The sequence below is a fragment of the Mandrillus leucophaeus genome, unplaced genomic scaffold, assembly GCF_000951045.1.
Source record: "Mandrillus leucophaeus isolate KB7577 unplaced genomic scaffold, Mleu.le_1.0 Scaffold681, whole genome shotgun sequence".
In the NCBI taxonomy this organism is placed as follows: Eukaryota; Metazoa; Chordata; class Mammalia; order Primates; family Cercopithecidae; genus Mandrillus; species Mandrillus leucophaeus.
The window spans coordinates 234,889-250,041 of record NW_012107375.1 but is presented as its reverse complement, the minus strand read 5'-3'; the positions used below and the strand labels follow the sequence as shown (position 1 = coordinate 250,041).

Below are 15,153 nucleotides of genomic sequence, written 5' to 3'. Positions count from 1 at the left end.
CTTTCCGGGACGACCTGTGTCCCCAGCATGCAGCTGACCTGGATCCTCTCTGGAGCCGGTGCCAATGCCTTGCAGCCCGAGCTCGGCTCTCCTGGCACACAGTGTGACTTGCTAGGGGGCTGGCTGGGGAGCCAAGGCCAGGCCAATGCAAGTGGGTGCACACAGCACCCTGCCCTGGCTCCATGGGGCCCCGTCCCTCCTGTGTCCCCTTGGGTGTTGGTGGTGCCTCGTTGTGAACCCTAGACTCCATGGAGCTGGGCAGGCCAGGTCCCGCTTAGATTTCCAGGCTCTAGCCCGGTGCCTGCAGTCGGTGTGCTCTTGGCAAACGCTCCACGCTGAGAGGGCAGGTGCCATTCAGGCCTGTTTGGATTCTGGAGCCCCGTCTCAGGACAGCTGGGACCATGAGTGTCTAGGAGGGAGGGGAAAGGGGCTAGCCCAGATCTGAGGATGACGGGGCCCCTCTTCTGAGGGCGAGGAGCCCAAGGGCCAGGACGGGCATGGAGAGGCCAGGCCGCCACAGGAGCAGCGCACGGAGCCGTGTTGCACAGTGTTTCTTTAATGGAAAGACAGCCACCGACCTCAGAAGCAGCCCCTCCTTGCGCTGAACCAGAAGGAAAGGGGAGACCTAGCCGCCAGTGGCGGTGAGGGGGTTCCATGAAAACCGGTGTCTGGGACTCTGGCGGAATGTGGGGCCTCTCCTCTCTTTGGGGCAGAAGGGCCAGGGCCTGACAGGCCTAAGGCTCCCCTCCTTGATGGTGTCATCTGGGCAGGATGCTGGGCCTCCAACTTCCAGCCTCCTCTGGGACTGTACAGGTTTGGGGGCAAGGCCTGAGCAGGGCAGGCTGAGGAGGCCGCTGTCCCTGGGGTTTCGTGGGCAGGGGCTGGGTGCAGCCCGGACAGACAGAAAGCAGACCCAGCTCAAGGCAGAAGGCCAGAGGGTGTGGAGAGAAAGGGACAGGCAAAGCCAGGTTTGGAGAGATGGAGGGGACAGGCCACCAAGCTCAGAAGCGAGAAAGGTCTGAGGAAGCACAAGACACACATACACACACACACACACACAGAGAGAGAGAGAGAGAGAGAGAGGAGAAGGAAGGGGAAAGAACAGAAGGGAGGACTGGTCGAAGGGCCAGTGGAGCAGGGGGGCTGGGAAGGACAGGCCATGAACTTGCAAGGGGGCTGAGGGGAGCTGCGGCAGTGGGGAGAGTTGAAAGGCTGGAAATGCATGAGGAGGAGGAACAGAACATGCGTGTCTGGACAGGTGCAGCAGCCCTGGCAGAGTTCACTGTCCCCATTCTTATGGAGCACCTCCTGGCTGCTGACCCAGGAACTACTCTCCTAGGACTGGAGCCTTGGACACTTGAGTTTGGGAGTGAATGAGAAAAAAGCTTCATGGGGTGCCTCTGGGTGGCTGTGGTGGGAGAGCAGGGGCAGCTCTGAGGCGGAGGGAGCATGTGATAGGGGCCAGACCTTGCGCCCACCTGCACCCTTGGGAGCCAGGGAGAGGCTGTGATGGGGCGGCGAGCTGGGGTCGGGGACCTGAGGTGGGGGGCTGGGTTGGACGCAGCTGGGTCCTGGCTTAGCTTCCTGGCTCTGCCTCCCCATCAGGATGTCTGGCTGTGTTCCCCAGAGACCCCCACCGAGGCCCCGCGGTGGCTGCAGCTGCCTCTACTTTTTGTAGTTGCCAAACTGGATGGCCAGGCGGTCAGTGACGCAGCGGAAAGTGGCCGGCTGCACCTCCCAGTAGGGCACGGGGTTGTTGAAGAGGCTGATGCCGTTGTAGTAGGCCCGCTTCACCCCGAAGCCCACGGGACAGAAGTCGTTGACACCCACTTTGGTGATGTTGTTGGAGTGCAGATAGACCACCTGAAGGTAGACGGGCTGCGTCACTGCAGGCCTCCCTCCCTCCATGCCAAGCCCACTGCCCCCAGGAGGCATTTTGCTGTTACCTCTGCACCCTACTTCAAGGGCCACACCAGAGGCTCCCTGTTGTTGGGAGGAGCAAACCAAGGCATGGGCGTGTTCTTTGTGTGGGTGTCAGCCAGGATTAAGGCACTGGATGTGACCAGGGACCAGGATGAGGGTCTCAGGTGGGGCAGGTTGAGGACATGTAGGGGTGGGGCTGGGGTAGAGGTGTGTTTGGTGGTGTGAGGTGAAGGAAAGGCGGCCTGACCCTCGGGGTAGCACCCTCACACTCCATGGGGCATGAGAGGAGAAAGAGCCCTTGGGGTGCCCCCCTCTTTCTTCCAGTCATCAGAGGAGCTCGCCCTCTAGCAGCCCCTCCAACTCTCTGGAGCCACTGTCTTGCTGTCTTGGAGAGGAGCAGAGGAGGGCAGGCAAGGCGCCTGCTGGGTTGGGCTGGGAGCCCAGTGCTAGTGAACATGACAATGGCCACTAGAGGGCGCTCTCAGCCCATCATGGGCATGGCCTGCGTGGTGCTGGCTCACAGCTGGTGCGGATGGGGGTGCTCCAAACACGTGTGGATGGAGCAGGGCTGGGCAAGACCAAGATCACCACCCATTTGGTTGGGGGCCAGGCCAGTGATGGAAGCTCCCGACAGAATCCCAGGCAAGACCGTGCTCCCCCTCTTCAGCCTACTTCCTGTCCTGGGCTGTCGCTGTCTTGGCACGGATCAGTACACTCCCACACCCACAGTTTCTTGACTCCCTGGACTCTGCCACATCTTTCTGGTGTCCGACCCACCTGGAGACCCTCAGGTCCAAGATCTACCGGGCTGCCTTGCTCTGTATCTACCATGGCGCCCCTGCTCCCTGCCTCCTCAGCACCAGCTGGGAGCATCAAGACCGCTCCCTTGCAGATGCCCAGAGTTGGCCGGGAAGGAAGGCCAAGGGGCTGAGGGACTGCTTGGGGACATGCACGCTTCCCCCAGCCCAGCCTTAGGGAACCTGGCTATACACGCCCAGCTCTCACCTGGAGGAGCTTGAGGTCTGGGAGCCCCGAGGGCACCCTGGCCAGCTTGTTGTTGTCCAAGTGGAGCTCCCGGAGGGTTGGCAGGAAGCTCAGGCTCCCGTTCTCGATCATCCGGATCTGGTTGTGGCCCAGGCCCAGCCTGTGAGTGGGAGAATGACAGGGACTCAAAGGCTGGAGAGAAGGATGGTGGGCTGGGCGCGAGGGGCCACACAGCACTGAGGGACTCTGGCATCACCCTCGGGCAGTGCCGGGCTGGCCTCACCTGTACAGCTTGGAGTAGCGGAGCAGGTCCTCCAGTTCGATAGCCTGGATTTTGTTGTGGTCCAAGTGGAGTTCATTCAGGGTCTCAGGGAGGTCTGCCAGGAGAAGAGGGCACAGGGGAGAATGCAGGTGCTGAGGGCAGGGGCCCTAGCTCTGCCCCAGGTGGCGGGAGGGGACTGTTGAGCCTTTCCCTGAATCGACCGGGCCCATCCAGAGCCCCCACCCTGGCCATCTGTGCCGTTGGGGGTGAGGTAGGCAGGCGCGCAGGAAGAGTGGGCTTCCTACCTTTGGGGATGCCAGTCAACTTGGCCTCTGAGATGCGCAGGTAGTTGAGCTTCAGGCCATCGAAGGCTCCAGGTTCAAAGCCACTGTTCTCCAGTGGGTTCCCGCCCATCTCTAGGTGAGAGACCTCATTAGTCCAGGAGCCTGGTGGTCCCTGCACAGCCCTGGGTCCTGTCATTTCCGGGCTAGTGTGGTGAGCCCTGCTAACTGCCGGCTGCTCCCATCTCCTGAAAGCAGTTCTGCTAATTTACCCGGCTAATTGTAAACTCCTAGCTGTTCAGGACTGCTAGTCCCAGGACTGCTAGCTCCCCAGGGGCAGCAAGAGGAAAGGGAGGAGTGCCGGAGATGCAGACAGGGCTCCCAGAAGCCACCCGGCCCCTGTGGCCCAGTCTTCTCTTTAGCCATGGTGATCGCCTGCATAGAGGATTTGCCAAGAAATTCATGGATTATCTTTTGACTGTTCTCACCATACTCTTTCTTGAACCGAGCCTCTAAAGGTGTCCCTTGGTCTCCCTTCCCCATGCCCCGAGACAAGGCTCTGGAATGTTCTGGGAGGCTTTCAGCTCACCGATGCAGTTCATGTTCCGGAGCCCACTGAACACGCCCTTGGGCACCTTGCGGATGCGGTTGTCGTGGATGCGGAGCTCCACCAGGGAGCTGGGCAGGTTGGGCGGGATCTCCACCAGGTGGTTCTTGGAGATGTAGAGCTTCTGCAGCTTCCGTAGGGGGCTGAAGGCCTTCTCGTGGATCTTGGAGATCTTGTTGTTCACCAGGACGAGGGCCTGAAGCAGGGAGGAAGGAGGAGCTGAAGGCGCGGACTCCCTGCCCCACCCGCCCCTCCCTCCTGCCTTCCTGTGCCTCCCCAGTCCACTGGGCCTCGAGGAGGTCAGTCCGTGCTTGTGAGCAGAGTGCGGGGCAGGAGGCAGCACCCAGGCCCAGCCCTGAGCCTCAGCAGTGCCACCACTGCCTTGCCGCTCCAAGCCTCAGTTTCCTCACACACACACTGGCTACAATGAAATCCGTTCTCCTCTGTTGCTGGGAGGAATGGATGTGATGAAACGTTTTCAGTCACGAAGGGAGCCGAGCTGAGTGATCCAGTCCTGCAGCTGCGGTTGCTCAAACCCACATGGGTGAGCTGCAAGCCCGGGAGCTCCCATCACGGCTGGCTCCAGGCTTCACCCTGAAGCCCACGGGTCCCCGAGCTCCTCTCATACCCACATGTCCATGCACATGCACCCACCCGGACCCCTGCCCCCTGCTGTAGGCCTGCTGGTTCCTCCCAGCTCCTTACATATAGGTGCTGGAGACCCTTGAAATCATCCTTGCGGAGCTCAGAGATGTCGTTGTTCTGCAGGTCCAGCAGTGTGGTATCAGGCGAGATCTCTTTGGGCACAGACTTCAGACCTAGGGGCCCCACGACCACCAGCAACATGAACTTGGAGCCATCCAGCCGACTAGCCCCACCGCAGGGAGGCCCAGGGACACACGCACGCGACACCAACGGGCACACGGGGATGCCACCACAAGTGGGTGCAAACTGCACAGCTCACAGCCAGATGGCTGGACCCCTCCTACACTCACATCATGCTCGCCACCAGCCCACAGGACTGGCATGTGCCTCCCTCAGAAGGGGCTCTCAAGCTGCACCTGTGCCTCCTTGCATGCCCCACTCCCCATCACTCAGGGACAAACCCAGATCGGAGCACTGAACCACCCGCAGGTGGCAGTGGCAGCCAAAAGGACACATGGCGCTGTAGGTGGGTGTGACAGAGTCCGGGTCCAGGACGCCCGAGGTGTCGGCGCCCGAAGCTTCCTCATCATTCATCATGAACGGCCCATCGTCCAGGGTGAAGTCCCAGAAGCCCCTCTGCTCAAAGGGCAGGGCCTGGCTCAGGGCCAGCAGAGACGCGAGGAGCCACAGGGGCCACATGGCGGATGGGCCTGGGGGAAGAGGCAGGGGGATCCTCAGCACCAGTACCCGCCCATCTACCCCATGCCAGGGGCTAGTGTTCCGTGAGTGCAGTGGCACTGCGTTCCCATCCCTCACCAGGGACGGCCAGACCCTGGGGCGGGAGGCGGAGAGGGCGGAGTGTGGGCAGAGGGCTCCAGGCAGGAAGGGAGTGGATGCTGCTGGCAAGGAGGGAGCCCCTTCCACTCCACTCCCCTCACCCCTTCCACTACCCCCCTCCCCATCCCGGACAGGACTTGGCTTAATCAGGCGATGAAATGTCTCCTCATTAGCAAGTCTGCAGGCCCCCACGCCTCTGAGTCTGCCAGAAGCCTGCTTTAGGGCAGGGGCATCCGTGAGGCTGCGTGGAGGAGGTGGAGGAGGAATCTTAACCATTGGCCCTCAAGGGCTTTGAAGAATTCACTTTTTGGGACGCCACTATGGCCTCCTACCCGGGCCAATCCTTCCTTTGAGTTCTGGGCTCAGGGCAGCGTGGATGAAGTTAGTTGAGTTTGGCAACTCTGAGTTGCTTCCTACCTCCTGAGCCCCCCTTCCACCCTGCCCACGTTTCTCAGAGACCCTCTAAGGCCAAGGCAGGGAGGCAGGGTGGAGAAAGAGGGGGTGTCCTTTGAGGCCATGAGCAAAGTTGGCTGAGGCAGCACTGAGTGGAGACCCCAGAGGTGGAGGCCATGACGCCCCCAACACTGCCCCTGGGCCTTGGCTTCCTCCTCTGGACCACTCGCCCCAGCCCCCCTGCCCCACACACACACTGCCTTGGCTCAAACAGCCCTGGAGCTCCTAGATGTGCTCCTACCCTTCCTCCCTGCCCACAGCCTCGGCAGCTCAGAGAGGCCCCCCAGGGGAGCAGGCTGCTGCCAGGGTGGCAGGGCAGGGTCAGGCTTGCCTGAGGCCCCCCAAGCCGAGGCGGCGGGTGGGAGTGGAGGGGAAGCAGCCCTGCCCGAGCCTGCCACCAGCACCCACCTCTGCTTGCCTCCTTCCTCCTCATCAGACACGGTCTCCCGTCCAGAGGCAGCTGGGAATGTGCCCTACAAGAAGAGGCTGGAGCCCTGCCTCTCCTACCACTCCATCCACCCTGACTGCCTGGCAAAGGTCCAGGTCTCACCCCAGCCTCACCTTCCCCATCTGTTAAGTGGGAATAAACATGCCTGCCCTGCTCGCCACCCAGCCTGGGGTGGCCCTCGGTGCATCTGGAGACAGGGAGCCCAGCTGGGCAGCAAGGGCCTCTGGTAGACCTGAAGCAGTCGCACGCCCAGGAGACCCTCACTTAGGGCCAGTACTAGCTGGGAAGGGGCAGTCTGGGGCTCCAGCAGGGCCAGGTGAGCCCCCTAAGCCCAGCTGCTGGTTGCAGCGGTCTAAGGAGGCCGTGGGGAGGTGGGGGCTCTGCCCCCTAGGCCAGCACTCTCTGAGCAGCCCCGCCCTGCCCGATGCTTCCCCAGTTGACCTGGGGGCTGGGTTGGCTGCTGGGGGCTGCCGCTTTGGGGTCCTTGCTGCCAGCGGACCGGGGGCCTGAGGCCACTTCGGGGCCAGGTCGGGTCTGAGCACAAGCACTCCAGTCCCATCAGTCCCAGGAGAGGGTTGGGATGGAGGCCTGTCCTGTCGCCCCCTTGCAGCTCCTCGGGCGCTCCAGGGAGCATCTGCTGGCATGCGTCCCCTCTGCACTGGCATCCCCTCTAGAAGCCGCCCATGCCCCCTCCCACACCCGTGGACAGAGGGGCCTGTGGTGAGGCTGTGGCTATAGCAGCTGCCAGGCCAGTGGTGTGGCCTTTCCGCAACTGGCCCCAGAGCCCTCTTGAGCCCATAGGCCCCAGGCCATACTGCAAAGTAGGAGTCAGAGCCCAAGGCTTAGCTCAGCTTCCCCCTCATGTGGAGCTGGACTTTATGCTGACCCCTGGGGTCACCAGGAGGCCCCTGCTGGGGCAGCACCCAGTCTCCCTCATTCTTTTGAGCCTTGAGACCCCACAATTGCAACCCAGGGCCTGCCAGCCCCAGGCCGGCCTGGCAGGACCTAGGGGAACCCCCCGGAGGGTCTTGGCCCCCAAGTAGGGAGAAGGCTCAACACTCACCTACCTGGATGGCGTTTCCCTTCCTCCGGGACAGGGCAGGGCAGGGCCTCTGATGCCTGCTGCCACTGCGTGACCCTCTCCCAGTGCCACTGGACACCCGGGGGCAGGAGGTGGAGGAGGAGGAGGAGCAGCAGCAGCAGCAGCAGTGGGAGAGAACAGGAAGGGCAGGATGGAAGCAGGAGAGCAAGATGGAGTGGGGGAGGGAGGAGACTGCCCTGCCCCTCCCTACCGATGCCCCTGCCAAAGCCGCTACCTCCCAGGGAGAGTGAGTCAGGGCTGGAACGCCCCACCAGAGCCCTGGAAAGCTCCAGGGTGGGCAGTCCACCTGGACAGGTGGGGTTGGGGTGATCTGGCTGGGCCTAGGGGAGGCTGTGGGGAGGGGCTGGGGAAGGCTGAGGGGACAGAGGACCATCTGACCATGGCCAGCTTGGAGCCCCCAGGACCCACGCATTGGCCTGGAGGAGGACTCTACAGGGACTCCTGCCCTGGGGCCAGGGGTCTCCCCAGCAGCTGGGACTTCCCTGCAGGCACTCCTGTTAGGTAATCGGGCCCTCCACCAGGGGAAGGGGCACAGGCGCAGGGCAGTCAGTCATGGCAAGACTGGTCATCGGGGTCTCAGGTGGGTTCCCGGGACCAGCCGTGGGGCAACAAGGACTCTGAAGGCAGGCTGCCTGATATAGTAGGATGTCTGGGGGGTCTCCAAGAGACTGAAAAAGGGGCAAGGGGAAGAGGTTCCCTCGGAGCGGGGAGGGAGGTTGAGGGCTGGGAGGCCCATACACTCGGGCCCCGTGACAGAGGCAGAAGGACAAGGTTTGGCTGGTTTTCTATGGCTCATGGCTGTGCCCAAGCAGTGGGCAGGCTGGAGGAGTGGGGGCCGGGCAGGCTTCCCGGCACATCCCTCATTTCCCCTCAAAGAACTGGCACAAAACTGAGACCTCTCCCAAGGAAGGGACAGCCTCTGTGTCTGAGCCCACAGGAGGCGGCGAGGGGCCCATAAAGCCAGAGGGAGCCAGGGGAGCCTGGGGGGAAGGATCCCTGGAGCTGGCACGATGAATATTCCCATTTTATGGACACAAAAGCTAAGGCCGAGAGAGAGGCTCTCACTTCCCCCAAATCACTCAGCCTGACTTGGAACTCAGCTTTGGCGCTTCTAGGCCCTGAGCTCTCAGCTGTGCTCCTCAGCCACAGGGGCTCCAGCCATGTCTCTGGGCCTGTGAGAGCCTGAATGCCCGAGACTGGGGGTGGCAGTTTGGAGGTTCTGGAGATGGATGGGCTCAGCTGTTCTCCCAAAGCCTGGCCCCTGCCTTCTCCACACCACCTCACACCGAGCCCCTCCCTCCTGCCAGAATATGCACACACACGTACACACACATACACACACATACACACAGATGCACACATACACATACACACTCGTATACACACACATGTGCACACACACATGCACACACCTACACAAAACACACATGTACACACATCCACACACATCCACATACAGGCACACATCCACACACATACATGCACAGACACATGCACACTCCTATACACACATGTACACACACATATACACGCACAAACCTAGACACACACATGCATACCCATGTACACACATTCACATACACATATGTATACACATATAAACACACATACACAGATGCACACATACACATACACTCATGCACACACCTATACACATACATGCACATGTACACACACATGCACACATACACATATGCACACATACACACTTATACACACGTACACACATGCATACATGCACACGCACACACATGCACACATACACCCATATACACATACACATATGTAAACACATACATGCACACATCTATACACACATGCATACACATTCACATATACATATGTATGCATACACACATACATACACATATATCCACACAGAGGTAAGGCAGGTGAGGCCCCCAGCCCAGGAAGCAGGAATACCCCATAGTCAGATCCTGAGAGACCCACAGCAAGTCCCTCCAGTCCTCAACTCTCCACCACCACAACTGAGGCCTCTGGGCCTCAGTTTCCCTTCATTGGCCTCCCTGGATGTGTCCTCAGGGACTTCACGGAGGGTTTCAAGCCCCATCAAAGTGTGCCCTGAGCTCCCTGGATGCCACCTCTTTAGAGCAAAGGGCAGGAGCGGCAATGGCATGAGCCCCAGGTTGGGCGACCGCAGGTGTGAGGGAGGGAGGAGGCTGGGCTTCCTGGAGCCTCCGCCACCACCCCAATAGGGCCCTCCTTGTCTGCCCCTCTGAAAGCCAGCGCAGTCCTCTGCACTGGATTGCTCGAGGTCACAGCCAAACAAGATGCGTTGGCAGCCTCTGAGAGCATGGAGGGTCCGTGCCAGGCATTCAGGCCAGGCCAAGGGCGGCGGGAGCAGGGCTTGAGGTCTGGCGGGCCCTGGGAGCTCGCCTGCAGACGGTGTGGCTCACAGCTGCCAAGTGGCAGACGCCGGACGCTGTCTCCGCAGCCTCAGCTCTGGGCGTCTGCCCCCCCTGAGCAACCCGACCTGAACTCTGACACACGTGCCATCTTGCACGCAGCCCTGCAGGGTCCCCGGGACTGTGCCCTTCCTCCCTCCCCTCTGGCCGCCAAAGCCTTTTGGGCCCAGTTTCAATCAGCAGCCAGTTGCTTGTGCCCCGACTGACACCTGGCCTGCCCCCGCCACTCTCCCAGGCCCCAGTCCACCAGTCCCTCCCCACTGATGGCTCCAGCCTGCACTTGGGCATCAACCAGAGAGGGGATGTGTAACCTCCATGGCCTTGCCAAAGCCTGCTGTGTGCGTTCATCTGTGGGAATGGCTGCCTGAGGGGCTGGGGGCTGGAGTGGGGAGGGGTGGACCTTGTGCACCCCAGCCACATTCCAAGCCCCTGCCATTGCCCCAGCATGCCCTTCAGGCAGCCACGCTTGGGTGTCTGCTCGCCTCGCAGCCACGTGTGGAGGGGCTGGGAAACCCCGGCTCATCTGCTGCTCAAATCCTTTCCAGAGGTTTTCTGGCAGGGTGGGGACAAGGGTGGAGTTCTCCCTTGACGCGCCCAGCCACTTCCCACATCTCTGTGCCAGCCCTTTGCAACCTGTGGTGCCCATGTCGAGGTCCAGCCTGTCCCCACAGTCGGCGGAGTACAGGACTCAGCCCTTCCTGTTGTGTGCTCCTGGTCCTCTGCATGCGGACTACTGCTGCCCGCCCCCTCCCCCCACTCCCTGAAGAGATTCTGGGCCTCCTGCTAGAGTCTCCAAGGGAAAGGGAGGATGCTGTCATCTCTCAGAGGCAGAGCAGGGGACTCATGTGATTTCTTTACTTAGCCCCCTGCCGTCCCCCGTTGACTATAAGAAGGAAGCGATACTCTTAAGACTTGATGAAGGGGTAAACTGAGCCTCAGGGAGTTGGCCCCAAACTCTTGCTCAAGGCCACACAGTGAGGAAACAGCAGAGCTGGTACTGCACACACTGTCTGTCCGTCCATCTGTGTCCTTGCCCACTGCAGACAATGCCACAGGCCCCAAAGCTGGCAGGCCTCACACTTTTGGGGCTGTGCAGGGAGCTCCCCTGGAAGCATGGCCCTTCTCTCTGGATGCCACCATCAGTAGCTCCCCAAGGCCCACAGATCCAGAAGGCCCTCCTCAGCCCCAACACAGCCAGCAGGGCAGCCCCTACCCAGCCTCTCACCTCTGCCTCTGTCTGCAGGGGCGTCTCCTGGAAAAGCCATCTTCTCCCCAGGTGAGCACTTCAGGGCCCCAGGGAAGATGCTCCCGGCCTGCTCCCCAGACCCTGGGGCCCTGCCTCCCTCCCTCCCTGGTACAGGCCCACCAAGGCCAGGAGGGGAGACGAGGGTTTCCTGCAGCCCCTCCCTGCCGCAACCCGCTTTCTGCCAGGGGCTCAGGTTGGGCTGGGATTAACCTCCTTCAGCCAGCCAGTGCGGCCCACAGGCTGCTTAGCCTCAGGCTCCTAGGGCTGCTGGGCTCCTATGGGTGTGTGTATCCTTGCATGAGGGCAGCCTCCAAGACCCATGGGATGGCAGTCAAGGCCAAGCAGGGACTCAGACTTCCAGACTCAGACACTGGCTTCCCAGACTTCCCCTGTCTCCATGGACAGGGCTGCCTTCTAATCTTGTGGCCACCCACGTCTGCCCACTATGCTCCCCTTGGCCCATTTGAACACCTCTGGGACCAAACAGGACTGGGATGCCCAGCAGAGGCAAGTTCAAGAGGCCCACGGAGTCTGTTGGGTCCCTGGTCTTCCAGCTCATCTCAGGCCAGTGTTTAAGTGGAGCTCAGGCTTAAGATGCAGTGGACCGGGAGAGTTCCATGCGAGAAGGCTGGCTAGAGCCCCAGGCCCCTAAGCCTCAGAAGTGAGCCCCATGGGAATGGGCAGCAGCTTCACCAGGCCTGCCAGGGAGCCGGGACCTGCCTCGGGCTGGCTGGGATCGGAGCTGCGCAGGTGGGAAGCTGGGAGGGGGAGGGTTCTGCAGTCCTTGGAAGAGCCAAGGCTGGCGGCCCCTCCACAGCCACCCCAGAGTCCCAGAGGCTGTTCTGACCCAGAGCCATGATGGGGCGGGAGAAGAAGGCAAACGGCAGAGGAGGCAGCTGGAGTGGTTTCCAGGAGTCTAGAGTCCCAGAAGGGACTTCTGGCTGTGGGCTCCAGGTCGGGGAGGGGACCTTCCGGCCTGGAAGGGGACCTGGGGAAGGAGGAATGAAGCACAGCTCCCACCCCTCCAGAAGAGGTGGCCCCAGGCCTTCCCCAGGGAACCCTGGGAAGCTGGTTCTTTCTGGAAGGCCATGGGTCCTGGAGGCCACTTAGGCCAGGCTGGCCTCAGGCCAGGAGGACCGAGCCACGCGCCCTCCCCACAGCGCAGTCCCTCTGCACGCCCCCCTGAACTGGTCCCTCTAAGACTTGCAGAAAGGGCTCTGAGTGGCCGAGCTGTGGCCCCTGCTCTCCCAGCCCAGCATCTGAGCAGAAGAGGACAGGTGCTGGGGCACTGACCGCCCCAGGCCCCGGCCGGCAGGATCCCAGGTTGGGCTGCCTTCTGAGGGGGCCGGTGCCCATCCAGCAGCCTGCAGCCCAAGGCAGGGTGCCCTGGGAAAGCCACCATCACCCCCAGCCCCTCGGTGTGAGCAAGACCCCCTGCTGGTGTGTCCCCACCCACCAGTGCGGTTCCCATGCCTGTCGGGGGCTTGGTGGTGGGCCTGGACGCTAGGGGAGCAACGTGGGGCAGGGACCAAGCTCTCCCACCCACAGATGAGTGGGAGGAGGTCGTGGTGGGCATGGGAAGACCTTTCCAACAATCGGGGTGTTGGGGGTTGAGCAAGGCAGGGGAGGGGCCCTGGCAGGTGGGGCGCCAGGGACCCCAGGGCTGGGGCTAGGCCTGCGGGGGGGGCGTGTGCTGGGGATTCTGTGGGCCGAAGATGGTGGGGGGTGGGCCCGGGAAGCACGGGAGACGACAGAGCGGGAGGTCCCCATCCCACCTCTACACAGGGTGGCAACGACTCAGAAGCCCTTGCTGAAGGCTCTGAGTGCTAACTGTCAAGTGTGAACTCATTACAAACCCCTCCTCTGGGGACTTGGCGCTGTCACTGGAAGGGACACGCTATAGCTTTGTTTGAGTGACTCTGGAATGTTGCTAAAGACAGGAAACTCATTCTTGCCTTGGAAACACTCCCCTTCCTTTCCCAGGCTCCCCATCTATGCGGTGGTAGGGTTAATGCCCACTGCCACCTGGGTCCTTGGGGCTTGAAGGTGGGCCAGGGAGGCCAGGGCTGCCACCCACAGCTGGCCAGCTTGCCATGGGAGCCCTCTGCGCTCCCTGGCTCACAACCTGCTCCCACCACCCAGCCCTGGTGGCTTGGAGGCTGCCCCGCATCTTCCTTTCAATACACCCACATGGGCTTGCCCTCAAAGGCTCACTATGCTGGCCCACAGTGGCCATACATGGACATGTTCCGCACCAAGACACCCCTGCTCATATACCAGCTCTCCTGGGGTGCGGCTGGCACAGGCAGCTGGGTGTCACCAGGAGGTGCTCACCTGCACCCCTGGGCGCTGGTCCCCGGGAGCCTTTCTGGCACGGGGGCGGGGGTGCTGAGCATCTCCAGCTTGTCTCAGTTCCAATTAGTTGCTATAGGGCAGAGAGCTGGCAGGGCAGGGAGGGGCGAGAGCACAGAAACAGGAGCCCCTGAGGATGGGACCTGAGCAGTCTGGCGGCCAGGACAGCAGAAGAGAGACCTGCCTACCAAGACAGACCACTGGAGACTGATGTGTCCTGTGCCCTGCAGGTCCCTCGGTCCCCTGCTCTGCTCAGCAGGCGCTCAGGCACCCAGCCCCGCCCACGGGGCAGTGAGGGGGCGCTCCCCTCCCTGGACCTTCCAGAGCACTCGCTCTCCTGGGTCCCTTGGCAGGCCCCTCTGGGACCCCAAGCCAGGTCCGCCCTGGGGAATATGGCACAGTTGCCTGATTTTCTCTCCTTCCCTTCCCCATCCATTCTGAGTCCCAGTCCAAGGGGGTCCTGGAAAACAGACTGGGCTGAGCCACCCAGGCAGCCCCAGTCAGGGCCCTTGCAGCCAGGGCTCCCAGGACCCATACTTCTCACAGAGGAAGTACAGGCAGGGCATTAACCTGGGGGTGAGTAAGGAATATCTGGGCAGGGTGCCTGGGGCAGGCCTGGGAAACCAAGTCTCTCAGCCCATGCTAAGGACTGGCCTCAGGCAGTGCAGCGGAGGACTGCTCCTGGGTGCTGAGCTCGGTGGGTGCTGGGCAGTCCTCCCTGACCCGACCCAACCCGGGCCAGGTGCCAAGCCCTGGAGCAAGGAGGCGCCTGGGCAGAGCAAGGCTGAGGGAGTGGAGCATGCGCCTGGGACCTGCAATGATGAAACATGGCCGTTGGCAAAGCTGGGGTGCCAGTCACCCAGCCACGCTCTAGGGTGGCAGCCAAGAAGGCGGACCCCAAGTGGGAGGCAGAGAGACAAGAGCTGGATGAAGCAGAGCAAGGTCAGAAGGGAGAGGGAGAGGAAGGGGTGAGGGAAAGGTGCCTGGAAGGTGGTGAGACGAGGCAGAAGCCTGACAGGGACCAAGGGGACCGCAGGGTGGCGATGAAGGGGCATGGATCAGCAGCCTACAGAGAGCACTGGGGAAATCTGTGGACACCCTCGGGGCACTGGGGACAGCAGGACCAGGGCTTGGGATGGCGGAGGCAGCACAGCCAGACGCATCTCTGGGTTGCTGAGGGGGCAGCTTGAGGCCAGCAAGGGGACAGTGCGGACAGCGCAGGGCGGGAGTGGGCCTGGCTCCGGAGCCCTACCTGGAGAGGGGAGGCACCAGGCTCAGGCTGGCTAGTTGGCGGGCTGGGGTGGTGGGCCGTCCGCACGTCTGTCTGTCTGGTCTGTCCGGTGGACCGAAAGCAGCTACTCACTCCTGGGCAGTTTGTGGAGAGAGGGAGACAGAGGCGGCGGGAGGGAGGCTAAAGGCTGGGCAGGCGGGCCGACGGGGAGGGGACAGCGGAGAGAGGGCGGGGAGGGAGGAAAAAAGGGAGGGGGCTGGTGGGGCGGAGAGGGCGGGCGGGCAGGAGGGGGCAGGCTTCCCGGCCCCCCTGGCAGCTTCAAAGGGAGCAATTTTCTTGTAGACGGCTGGACTAGC

At 62.0% G+C, this 15,153-nt stretch overlaps 1 protein-coding gene across 3 annotated transcripts; it reads right to left on the bottom strand.

Annotated features, from left to right (window-relative positions):
• Nucleotides 1-1,073: 1,073 nt before the first annotated feature.
• Nucleotides 1,074-15,129, bottom strand: BGN (biglycan). 3 transcript variants are annotated; one of them, XM_012002235.1, is made up of 8 exons: nt 14,819-15,129; nt 5,164-5,412; nt 4,763-4,875; nt 4,040-4,253; nt 3,475-3,585; nt 3,191-3,284; nt 2,929-3,067; nt 1,074-1,863 (listed from the first exon to the last, which is right to left on the bottom strand). In XM_012002235.1, exons 2-8 carry the CDS (start codon nt 5,399-5,401, stop codon nt 1,666-1,668), a joined length of 1,107 nt encoding a protein of 368 aa, XP_011857625.1. In that variant the 5' UTR covers nt 5,402-5,412; nt 14,819-15,129; the 3' UTR covers nt 1,074-1,665. The 3 variants fall into 3 exon arrangements, with proteins under 3 accessions (XP_011857625.1, XP_011857624.1, XP_011857626.1); XM_012002234.1 differs by lacking the exon at nt 14,819-15,129 and adding an exon at nt 11,194-11,287; XM_012002236.1 differs by lacking the exon at nt 14,819-15,129 and adding an exon at nt 7,504-7,628.
• Nucleotides 15,130-15,153: the final 24 nt, after the last annotated feature.

What these genes read in the sequence shown, in the direction of transcription:
- BGN (XM_012002234.1), bottom strand. Translation starts at nt 11,233, where the DNA reads ATGGCTTTTCCAGGAGACGCCCCTGCAGACAGAGGCAGAG. An exon ending in CCGGAACATGAACTGCATCG is followed by an intron (nt 3,586 to 4,039) that starts GTGAGCTGAAAG and finishes TCTCTCACCTAG; the next exon opens with AGATGGGCGGGAACCCACTG. An exon ending in CAGACCTCAAGCTCCTCCAG is followed by an intron (nt 1,864 to 2,928) that starts GTGAGAGCTGGG and finishes GTCTACCTTCAG; the next exon opens with GTGGTCTATCTGCACTCCAA.